The 10,900-nt window shown below is 55.7% G+C and overlaps 1 protein-coding gene across 1 annotated transcript in view; it reads right to left on the reverse strand.

Annotated features, from left to right (window-relative positions):
* Positions 1-3,233: 3,233 nt before the first annotated feature.
* Positions 3,234-10,900, reverse strand: part of DNMT3B (DNA (cytosine-5-)-methyltransferase 3 beta) — an 18,969-nt gene continuing 11,302 nt past the window's right edge. The window contains exons 9-19 of the mRNA XM_009318745.1: positions 10,462-10,590; positions 9,952-9,996; positions 9,522-9,601; positions 9,109-9,221; positions 8,535-8,718; positions 8,201-8,285; positions 7,538-7,683; positions 7,262-7,381; positions 6,880-7,215; positions 6,153-6,238; positions 3,234-3,375 (exon numbers count right to left, since the gene is read on the reverse strand). Of these exons, the coding sequence (XP_009317020.1) occupies positions 3,234-3,375; positions 6,153-6,238; positions 6,880-7,215; positions 7,262-7,381; positions 7,538-7,683; positions 8,201-8,285; positions 8,535-8,718; positions 9,109-9,221; positions 9,522-9,601; positions 9,952-9,996; positions 10,462-10,590 (1,466 nt within the window). The remainder of the gene's footprint in view (positions 3,376-6,152; positions 6,239-6,879; positions 7,216-7,261; positions 7,382-7,537; positions 7,684-8,200; positions 8,286-8,534; positions 8,719-9,108; positions 9,222-9,521; positions 9,602-9,951; positions 9,997-10,461; positions 10,591-10,900) is intronic.

Genomic DNA, 10,900 nt, shown 5'->3' on the forward strand with positions numbered 1-10,900 from the left:
GGGGGAAGGGGCAGCCCGGCTCACCCGCGAAACTCGTCCCTCTGTGAAACCCCCGTCTTTTTCGCACGATGGATTTATCAAACAAGGACTGTCCGGTCATACAGAAATACTGATTTTTAATTAGATGGCCATAAACGGTAAACTGCTGACATGGATCCCCTTTCTTTCCCACACGAAAATGGGTAAAACTGCGTGGACAAGGCACAGTTTTGAGGTTTCGCACTCCCGATACAAAAAGCATACGAAATGTGTTCACAAAACAATACACTTCTTTTATTTTCAAAAGATCGTATAAAAACCCGCAAGACTTTTGACATCAAAAATCCTTAACCTAAAAAAATAGCACCAGGGAGAGTTAGAAACCTTTAAAAAGTATTAAAAAGGCATTTCTGAAATCTACCTCTCCTTACAACATTTTTATAAACACATAATACAAGGCAGCTCTTACAGGGAAAAATATTTCAAGGAAGACTTGTCTACTACAATTCTTATCAAGTAAGCTTAATGCCAAGACAATTCTCATTCCTCTTTTATCTTTGTTTACTTTCCCCAAGTCTTTTTTTTTTCCTCGTCTCGTTTTTCTTTTGATCAGATAGGACAGGATACGAGATCTGGAATATGAAATTGGAGATGCCGTGGAGTGGGGGTTACGCCTTAGCCCAGGTTGGAAAAATAAAAGCCATGGGAGGATGCCAAGGCAGAGGACGGCCGCCACCCCCGAGGCCCCGCGTCGGGCTCCGTATGGGGACCGCGGCTGGGGCTGGGCGGAGGAATGAGCGTGGGTGACGCGGGTCCAGGCTGGGCATTACGGGTCAGAGGTTGGCGAGGGGTCCAAAACCAGCCGGCGCGGCGGTGGCGATGCCAGGCTTCCCGAACACCTCCAGCACCCACAGAACCCGCCCCGCCATCTTCCCAGTCAGGGGGGCTGGTGACAAAGGTGGCGAGGGGGGTGCTACTTGTCCCCGAGCGCTTGCCGAGCGTTACAGGTGCCAGCCATGACGCGCAGGAGACCGCCTGGCTTTTTCCAGCGTTTTCTTAACTAAGGCGCACGGTTCGAACACACGTCACTGAGAACGAACCCCTGTGGGAAGACTTTAAAGAGTAACCTCCGGACAGGACCGAGGGAAAAAGGCCTTTAAACTACCTGGGCTTCCCTCCCTGCCCATTTCCGAGTGCAGCCTTGGGGTGGAGGCCGAGAGAAGACGGTCCTCGGAGCCTGGGGATGGGCACGGGGTGGAAAGCTGCACACAAGAGTGGAAAATGGGAGGCTCCCTCCTCCAGGGAGGCTGCCGCCCTCCACCGCCCGTGAGGGGGGTGCAAGGGGTCCCCCGCGTGTCAGAGAGGTAGAAGGAGCTGGGAGAGAAGCTCTCATTTCCCACTGATGCTGTACAACACCTCGTGAGACAGCCTGGCATCGGGTGAAGGGTTGGCCCAACACAAAACCACACTTTGCACATGCCTGATTTTGAGAAGGCACCCAAGGACTCCGCCAGACTCAAGCGACAGTTTGTAGTGAAGAGCAGAGGTAGGGGAGGAGAGAGGGACCGAGGGGGGAACGTCACGAGTTGTTTCAGTGCATTGAAATGTGCATTGGAGTTAAGAGTCCCCGGGAGGCGCCTGCCGGGACAGCAGCCCTGCAGCTACGGAAAACCTGGGGGAGAGGAAGGGGCTCTGCTGTGCCCCCCCCCCCCCCCCCCCCACCCCCAGGCCATAAATACCTTTAGGCCAGACTCTGGGAACTGCACAAAGCCCTGTACCTGGCTGATGCCTCCTGAATGGATGAATGAATGAATGAATGTGCTTCCCGGTATCACTCCGTACTAAGATTAACTCTGGGGTACGGCACCGGGAGCCCCCCAGGGCGCTGTCGGGCCGGGGCCGGGCACATAATAAGCACCAGCAGCATCCCACCTCTGTGCACAAAGTGATGCACAGGGAGATGGGGGCGCAGGGAAGGAGAGGTACAGCCCCTGCCCGCGGACCCCCAGGACCTGCCTTGCGCCCAGTGCCCCAGTGGCAGTGCCTGCAGCGGGGGGACGTGCACAGCCGCCGGCCGCAGCAGCTTTCCCACCTCGCTGCCGCCGCGGGGTCAGCTCCCCCTGCCCATGGAGCAGGATCAGTGCGGGGTGAGGCCAGTGCTGCGCTCCTGGACCCTACAGCCCCGCAGCCCTGCTGGGGTCGGGTGGGGTTTTCCCTGCAAGGAACCCCCTGCACCACAGCTAACCCACTGCCAATACTGCTCCGGTTCGTGACATTGTACATGACATTTTAGGGGGCTGCATTTTGAAGACGACATTGACCACTACACTATCCTTCCTGCCGATGCACCACATTCATTTGGGAAACGAATGCTCAGAGAACATTTTCCTTTATGGACACTGGAGCCCAAATCCTCCGTGCTCCGATTACCGTGTAAGCTTTCAAACCGCTCAGCAGGATTTTAAAATGTAAGGAAAAGTTTTAGATGCTTTAAAAAGGAAGTAGTGAATATTTGTAAACTACAGCCAAACATATAAAACAATATTTCTTTAGTTCTAGCTAGAAAAGTAATTCTATCACCTCACAGTTCAGTTTCAGCTACATTCAGGTCTAGGAATCTCCACATTCTTATGTAATGCATTAAAGCAGCAATAGACATTAAACAACAAAATTAAAGTTTATCAAAAAAGTCTTAAAAATAAAAATAAAAAAGATTTGGTTTCTGTATCTTGCATGTTCAGTGTATGTAACCTGACCAGGGTCCCTTACACCTGCTGCTGCAGTTTGGGGATTTTTGGCAGTTGCTTCAAGAGAGGTTTTGTTTGTTTAGGAAAAGCAATAATTCGCTATAGTTCAAGTTTGTCTGCAGCACGCCGGCAGCTGCCTCCACGCTTACTGCTGAGCAAGTTGTGACTTTCCAGCTCTAGGCTAAAACGGAATATTTAATGCTCTGGAGGAGACTTCTCATCTCATCAGTTATGCATAGAGCTTCCTGCGCTGGGTAATTAAAGCTCTTTTGTCCATCATTTTCTACATATCACTGCCGTTAGTCCCTTTAAAGAAAAGTTACCCTGCCAGGTTCTTTGGTTAAAGACATTTCCTCAGCTCTCCCTGCGGGGCCAGGCTGCCTTCCCGCAGCATGGGGCCGGGGAGGGATGGTGCCATAGCAGAGTCCGGCGGCTGTGCCCGTCCCTCTCCCGCCACGGCAGGGAAGCTGTGCATCTTTACCAGAGAGACGAGGGACGCTCGGCTTGCTATTCACAGGCAAAGTAATCCTTGAGCGGGGAAAAGAGGTGCCGGATGACGGGGACGCTCCACGATCGCCCCAGCAGCTTCTGGCGAGCCCCACGGCCGATGTTGGAGACATCTGTGTAGTGGAGGGGGGAGCCAAAGATACTGCGGAGCAGAGGCCGGCCAGGACACAGCGTCCCTCTGCCCTTATCCCCACGTCCAGCCTGCGGCTCCCTCAAGCCCCAGCCTGTTTTACAGTCTCGCTCAGCAGAAGCTTCTCGCTGCTAGCGCCCAGTGCTCCCCGCCAGCTCTCCGATTTTCTTGCCCCGTGCAGCAGAAAACACGTATCGCTTTCCACGCAAAGCCCTGGGAGCATTCAGCAAAGGCAAGGCAGTTGTCCCTGCTCTGCCCAGAGCCAGCGGCAGACTCGCCCCAGGGCAGCAGCAGCCAACGGCAGAGGAGAGGCCACATCTCCTACCGCCCTGCTCCTGCGGATACAGGTAGCCTGACAAATCATCCCGTGCGTATCTGTGCAAGCTTATCTGCCCCATACGATTTAACCTGCTTGTGGACAGGGACCAAGTGCCCAGAGCCAGCTGTGGACCCAGGATGTGACCCGTTCAGCAGAGTCAAGCCAGGAATGAAGGAGCCCCGTGCTGCACCTGCTGGCCCGCAGAAATCTATATGGGGCAAGTATGTGCATGTGCCTCCCGCCCCGGACGTGCCTGCGGGCAGAGAACGGCGAGCTGCCCCGGCGGTTCACAGCACCAATGCATTTACAGACAGTGAGGGCAGCCAAAATTAACCACTAGCAATGCTAAAATTTTCTATTACAGCTCTGGAGTCCACTAAGCTGCCAAGTTGCACTGATATACGCTGTACTGAAACACTAGTGCCCCTGGGTGAGCCGAAAGATGGACAAGAGATGTTGATGTACACCCTGGTAAGTTGACAGGACAGCAGCAGCCCTGGGCAATCACCATCATCTCAGGTTTTGAGTCTTTCTGAAATTAAGAGACAATCTCTCATAGCGAGGGCGCAGTACGGGACTCTTGTCTTACCAAAGTGCCCTGACGTGTAGCCCGTCAGGTGAAACACAGCAAGTGTGCCGTGCTTTCCTGAAGTATACAGTGATGTGTTCATCCCACCGATGGCCTCTCCTACAGCCACCACAGCTTTCCTACCGAAACACCAGCCACCTCCGCAGATTGCCTGCCTCAAAGGCTGGAGCAGAAGTGTCAAATACCGGAGCGTCGCTGCTCCAGGCAGTTGTCAGAGGGAGCAGAAGCGCTTGCCGTCCTGCGAGCTGCAGCAGGGTCCCACCACCACCAGCACACCCAGCAGCCGATGCCCCTGGGAACACACCCCAGCAGAGCTCAGATTTCCCAGTTAAAGGGAGATGCTGGCAGGGATTAAAACCCCGGCATGCTGGCTCCATTTTAAAATTGCATTAGGAAAATAAAAGAAAAAGCAAAACAGAAGAGCCACCAATACGCTCTCAGCCAGGAATCAGCACTAGCACTGAATACCGGGGAGTAAAAAGCAAACACTAAGTATCTAAAGACAATAGACAATTCCTCCTCCCAGCTCTGCGTGTCAGGTCCTTATGCAGCCTCTCCGACTTGGCCGAGGTCAGCAGATCACTCTCCAAGTACCCACCAAGCTGCTAGAGGTCGTTTGCCATAAATTCACAGCTCCTGCTCGCTCCAGCACGTGCCAGACCAGAGCAGCTCCTCCCAGGGCAGGCGCAGGAGCCCTTTTCCCCAGGGCAGCTCCCCTCCTGAGCTACCCAGAGAGGTAATAAGCTCCAGCAGTCTCCTACGGGAAGGGCACTCTGCTCCCCAGCACGGTCAGAGCCCTGTACAGCCTGAACAGTATCGCCGTCCTCACTCGTTAGCCCTTTCTAACAGGGCTGGGCATTGCCAACCCACTTTCCTCAGTGCCCTTGGTAGCTTTTCCTGGTAGTGCTTTCGGAGGAGCCCTGTGCCGCTGCCGTCCTGCCTGCCTCTGCTCAGCAAGGCATCTCTGCAAGCATCGCCCCGGGCTATTTCATGGAGATAGCTCTGAGTCACCTCGCTGGGTGCTTCCACGCTGGGTGCTTCTGTCACAACCAGATGAAAGTTCAAGTGCCATTTAAATGGCATGACACTGACAAAGGCTCCCTAATTGCTACTTCACTTTCAAATACCTACATGCCTCTAGCTCAGCTTTAATTAGTTTCAACTCCAACAAATACTGGCAATTTAAATATAAACAAGCAAAAAATATTTAAAACCAGTCGTCTATGTTTAGTGGCTGAGGCTTTGGCGGTGCAAAAACTCCAGTTTTTGTTGCTAGAAGTATTTGGTGTGCAGGACTGCTAGTAACTGGATTTTACTCTACTCCTGCTGTGTTTTGCCATGAATTTGGGGTGCTACGAGGTGTGAACAAACTTTGGAGGAGTGAGTCATGCTCTGCCGCAGCAGCCGCCTGCCGTAGCGCGAGCTTCCCCGCACTGCTGCACCAGGCTGAGCGGCCCCGGCCAAGGCTGCTGCTCGGGTTCATCTCCGGCAAACCCCTGCACGGCACTGAGCGGGGCACGGGGCTGCCGTACAGCACCCCCACATCGGCCTGGGTCTTACAGAAAGGCTGGTGCACATGTGCACCCCCAAGCTAGACACACCACGCAGCGTCCTGCGCAAGCCCTATCACTCTTCCCTCCACAGGCTTCAGGTCCGGGGGCAGAGGACGCTGCCGCACTTTTCCTACGGTCTCATCGTTGCTCATTAACAAGCACATTATCACGTGCACATCACCGCAGGGAAAGTGCACCATATGGGAGCTGCAGCTCTTCGGCTCCCAGGAGCTGGGCTTAGGGCCAAGGGGGAAAGAATCACCACACAAGCACCACGAAACAAAACAAAACTACAGGGAGAGATTCAAAACAACAAGCAAACAATTACCTGTTCATCCCCGGAAGGTTGCCCCAGAAATAGCGTGCTCGGTGGGCAGCTGATATCTTGATAGCATCAATCATAACCGGGTTACACTGCAGGCCACGAGAGAAGGAAAAATAAAAGTTAGAGGAGGTGTGGGCTCAGCCCTCTCTTGCACTGGAAGCCCTTCTCCACTGCGCTGCAGGGACTTAAAAGTCTTCAGCAAACCCTCCTAAGGATGTAGCCCCAACAAACCCTTGTTCCACACCAGAGCACAGTCCGGTCGGCCACGTGGGCTCCCACAAGATAGCCATGGCCAGCAGCTAATGAAAATCACAGCATGCTTCAGTGCTGATTTCTCTGGGCCAGGATCAGGACCGTCAGCCTCCAATGGGGCTTTTACACACACGGGTTACACACGGGTTCCTGCGGACCCACAGCCCCTCTTGGCTACCAGAGTTCAAATCCCCTTCCAATCCCTGACCTCCCTCTCCCTAGAAATAACAGGCATTGCAAGGCTGGCAAACACCTTCCCCCAGAGAACTAGTGCTTGGGGTTAACCTGCTGAAAGCCAGAGGGGATCCAGAGCCAAGACTAAAAAGTTGATTCCTGGTGCGTGCATCAGGCAGGGGGTTTTCCAGTGTCGGGGCCATATGAAACCTCAGCCAAACCCTCGCAGCCTCAGCACACCTTGCACAGCCCAGCAAGCGTCTCCTGCTCCAACGTCTTTCCCGAAGCTGGCAGTAATCCCTACCTCCAGAAACCGAGAAATGTCCCTCTTGTCATTGACCCTCATGGCCACCATGTTCTCGAACATCCAGAAGAAGGGGCGCTCCTCTCCCGCCTTGGGACGGGCGTAGTTGAGCAGGTGGTAAAACTCAAAGAACAGCCTCCCGGTTCCTTCTACAAGGGAGAAAGATGGAGCGGCACGTTGGGACCAGCTGCGGCACGGGAGCACGGGTCCGGGGGGCCTGGCTGCCCTCCCCACCGCGACTGGCATGGAGACAGCCTGTGCTTTGCAGGTGCCACTCCATGGTTTGCAGCTCAGAGGAGAGCCACCACCAACGCAGACTGGGGCTGAACCACTTCCCTGGACTTTAAGATGGCTCCGCACCCCAGGAACACCCCAGGGGTACCCAGCCCTGCAGAGGCAAAGCAGCCTTACCATACAGCCCCTTCCTGGCCGGATTGACAAGGGAGAGGTCGTTACAGGGGCTTCCACCGATCACCAGGTCAAAGGGACCCCACTCCTCGATCTAGAGCAAACAGACAGACCCAGTTAGGAACCGCCACGTAAGCGGGTCTCTCCTCGCTAGCAGGGCAGGTGGCAAGCCCGTCCCAGGGCTGGTGGGGTGAGACCCACGTGGCCGTGGTGCCACGTTCCCCAGCCCTCCCGCAGAAGCGGTGCTCACGTTTCTCTTGGTTATGTTCCTGACATCGTGCACGTAGGTGATGTTGCCCTCGTGCCGCATGGTGCCCACAGCAATGGGGTCTTCGCAGATCTCTGAGGCGATGTATTTCTCCACTTGGATGCCCAAGTCCTTCAGCACCAGGTACCCTGCCAAGGGACAGAGGTCTGAGGTTGCACTGCTCTCTTTAGTCTCCCAGTCTCCTTCGTCAGCACAGAAGCTCGATGTGGCCACTCTTGCATGTCCTAGGTGGGTGCAGTCACACAGGACTTCTGGATGAGCAAACTATTTTTTCGACCCATTCCTCCAGGCAGGTTTGTCCCCAGAAAGCAGAACTCTAGAGCTGAGTGAACTGAGTCAAACCAGTTGCCCTCAGGCACTTCTTCACCAGAGGCCAGGTTACCAGCACTCCGACAGCTCTTGCTTCTCAGTGAAACCAGCCACCCGAGACGGCACTCGGCGCAGCAGGAACCTCTGTGAGCAAAATTCACATACCCTCCCTCCATCCCTCCCTCCTCCACAGCCCTGTCCAGCAGGAAGGGGAGCCCCTGCCCTCATCCCCTTCTCCCCACCAAGCTTTCAGAGACAGGTTTGAGGCCATGAAACTATTCATCCCTGACATCCAGTGCTGCGAGCCGCCAGGACAGTGCTCTTCCAGTGCCTCACCTGTTGCTATGCCATCAAATAAAGAGAGCACTCGAATAGGTCTCCTCTTCGCTAGTGGGACCGTTGGGTAGATTTTGGGTGCAGCCTGCAATGAAAGGACAGCAATGAAGCCCCAGCAGTGCTGTGATGCTCTATGAGGCCAAACCTTGGCTCTACAGGCATCGCCTCTACCTTCAGGGGAGCATCTGCGGGGCCAAGAACCCAGCACCCTTGGAGAGGGTGGATGAGCAAGACTGAGGCAGAGGGATGAGGAATTTTGAGCCGTTCGCCCTGCCCTCTGTGGCCCTCTCCCCCAAAGCCCAACGCGCTGGGCTTGCCTGCCTGCAGCCCTTACGTATTCCTGTCCCTTGTCGCTGGTGAAGAAGTCCTGCAGGCGGGTGTTCCAGTCCTGCCGGCGCTGCAGCACCCCGTAGCTCCTCTGGGGCTGGCACATGTAGCAGTTCCAGGGCTCCTGCTCTTTTGCCCTGGCCGACGTCCCTCGCCCCACCAGCACCTCCAGACACTCCACGCAGAAGCACCTGCCCAAACCACAACGCCTCATGCCCATCACCTCCAGAAACCCCTTGGGTCACTCCAACCTTTCCTGGAGTCTCCCCTGCCATGCACCAGAGCCCCCAGCCCATTGTAGAATGTTTTTCCATGCATTCTCCTGGGTTTTAAGGCCGCTAAACACAAGCTGGTGACCCGGCAGCGGGTAAAGCTCCTACCATCCTCCCCAGGGCTTATTCCGGTGCATAGTGGCTCAGCGGGGACAGGTAGGCTGGGCTGGGCTGGGCTGTGTGGCAGCCAGCTGGGCACCAGCACAGCGCCCTGCCCAGGCTCACGCATGATCCTGCTTCCCTGCGGCTCCCCAGGCGCTCCCCCGGAGCCAAAAAGAGCCCAACAAGAGGAGCAGAGAGGGGGCCCACCTGCAGCAGCTGGCATTGCTGCAGAGCAGCAGCTCCTTGCCTTCACAGCAGACGGTGCAGTAGGACTGGTAGCCATCTTCATCGTACATGTAGAAGAGCTCCAGGAATCTATCCTAGCAAAAGGACAGCCGGGAGGAGAGAAGGACAGAGGATCAGGATCCGTGCTCAGAGGGTGAAGAGAGAACACAGCTTTGCTCCGTCCCTGGTGCACGCCGAGAGCTCGGAGATGCACATCCTCTGTGCTTCAAGCAGAGAGAACATGCCAAGGGACAGCCCCGTGGTGGATACAGCACGGCCAGGATCTGGCACAGTCACCCCTCCTGTCCCAACAGCGCTGGCTGCAGCGGGGCTGGACTCAGCACCCCATCCTCTGGCCCCAGGCTCCTGCTCAGCCCCGGCACGGCAGCACTTACCCTGCACGTCTGGCAGAGGCCCCCCTCGAACAGCGGGTGGAAGGTGGCTGGGTTTCTCCTCCCGCAGGACAAACAGCTGTCTGTGTGACAGAGAGAGCTCTGCTCACCCCGGGGTAGGGAGCCCCATGCAGGAGTGCAGACCCCATGCCTCCGCACCACCGCGGGCTGCAGAGGCTGGAGCCTCTCGCCTGAACCAGTGCAGGTCCAGATGCAGCTGTGGCTCCCCCGGGAACAGGCCCCGTGGGGAGGATCTGCAGAGCAGTCCGCTCCCCTCAACACAAAGGGAGGCCCAGCAATCTGCAATCACAGCGCTTTCCCCCTTTCTACATGGTGCTGTTAAAAAGGGACCCACGATCTTTGCCTAGTGCTGCCTGCAAGCACCTGCATCAGCCCCACACCTTTTCCCAAGAGAGACAGGGCGATCGATTACCTTCGAGACTCCCACTGTTGTTCGTAACTTCGGAAACCATTTGCTCTTTATAAAATTAAAAATAAAAAAAAGAGATTTATCATTCCTTATGTAACAAACTTTAAATGCACTCTACTTACAGATGCCTTCCTTCTTGCATTAAAACTGCTACAGCTTTGCTGAGCGTTGCACGGAGAAGGCAGGCCATGGGCATATTAGAAATTCTGGTGCAAAACCCATGCCCTTTCACTACTGGAGACATTAGAGCTAGAGCTCAAAGTAGCAACACACAGATCATTTCCAAGCTGAGCAATTAATGGAGTCCAGCTTGTGGCGCCATGTCTTGCAGTTGGGTTTGCTGGTGTCTTATAAGGCACAAGTGAGCAACACGAGACCACAAAAGCTTTTGCTTTTGGAAACCAAGCTCATGGCCCCCAGGAAGAGCCGAGCCCTTTCCCAGAGAAGTTTCCCGGTGCTTTTCAGGATGCACGGCCCAGGCCATGACACTCCCCAGCTCCTGCTGCTGGTTACCTCGGGTCTGATCCTCTTCCACTCGCTGCTCCTTGCTGTTGTTGCAGAGGTTGGTCTTCAGCCTCTTGGTGGGGGGGCACTGCTCGAGGGACAGCACCTCCTCCGTCCCGTTCCTCAGCGCACCATTCTCTGCAAGGGAAAGGTGGCTCCCTGGGGACGAGCCTCCAGCGCCAGGAGCTCCCCAGGGCACCGGGGGACATCTCCTGCCGAGCCCTGCCAGGTCCCACCCCAGCCAAAAGCAGAGCCCTTCCTGACCACCCGGACTCCCCACGCATGGCTCGAGGCTCAGCCACATCATTGACTTCCAGGAGCAATGGCTTTGAGGGTGCTTTACTTCAGCTTTTTGCAACACTGCTGTGGGGGACCCCAGTGAGGAGCGAGGAGCCCCAGGACCGGGCCAGCATGGCCGCGGCAGAGGGCGAGCAGGCTCAGCCGGGGC

The sequence above is a fragment of the Pygoscelis adeliae genome, unplaced genomic scaffold (genome assembly GCF_000699105.1).
Source record: "Pygoscelis adeliae isolate BGI_AS28 unplaced genomic scaffold, ASM69910v1 Scaffold432, whole genome shotgun sequence".
Classification (NCBI taxonomy): Eukaryota; Metazoa; Chordata; class Aves; order Sphenisciformes; family Spheniscidae; genus Pygoscelis; species Pygoscelis adeliae.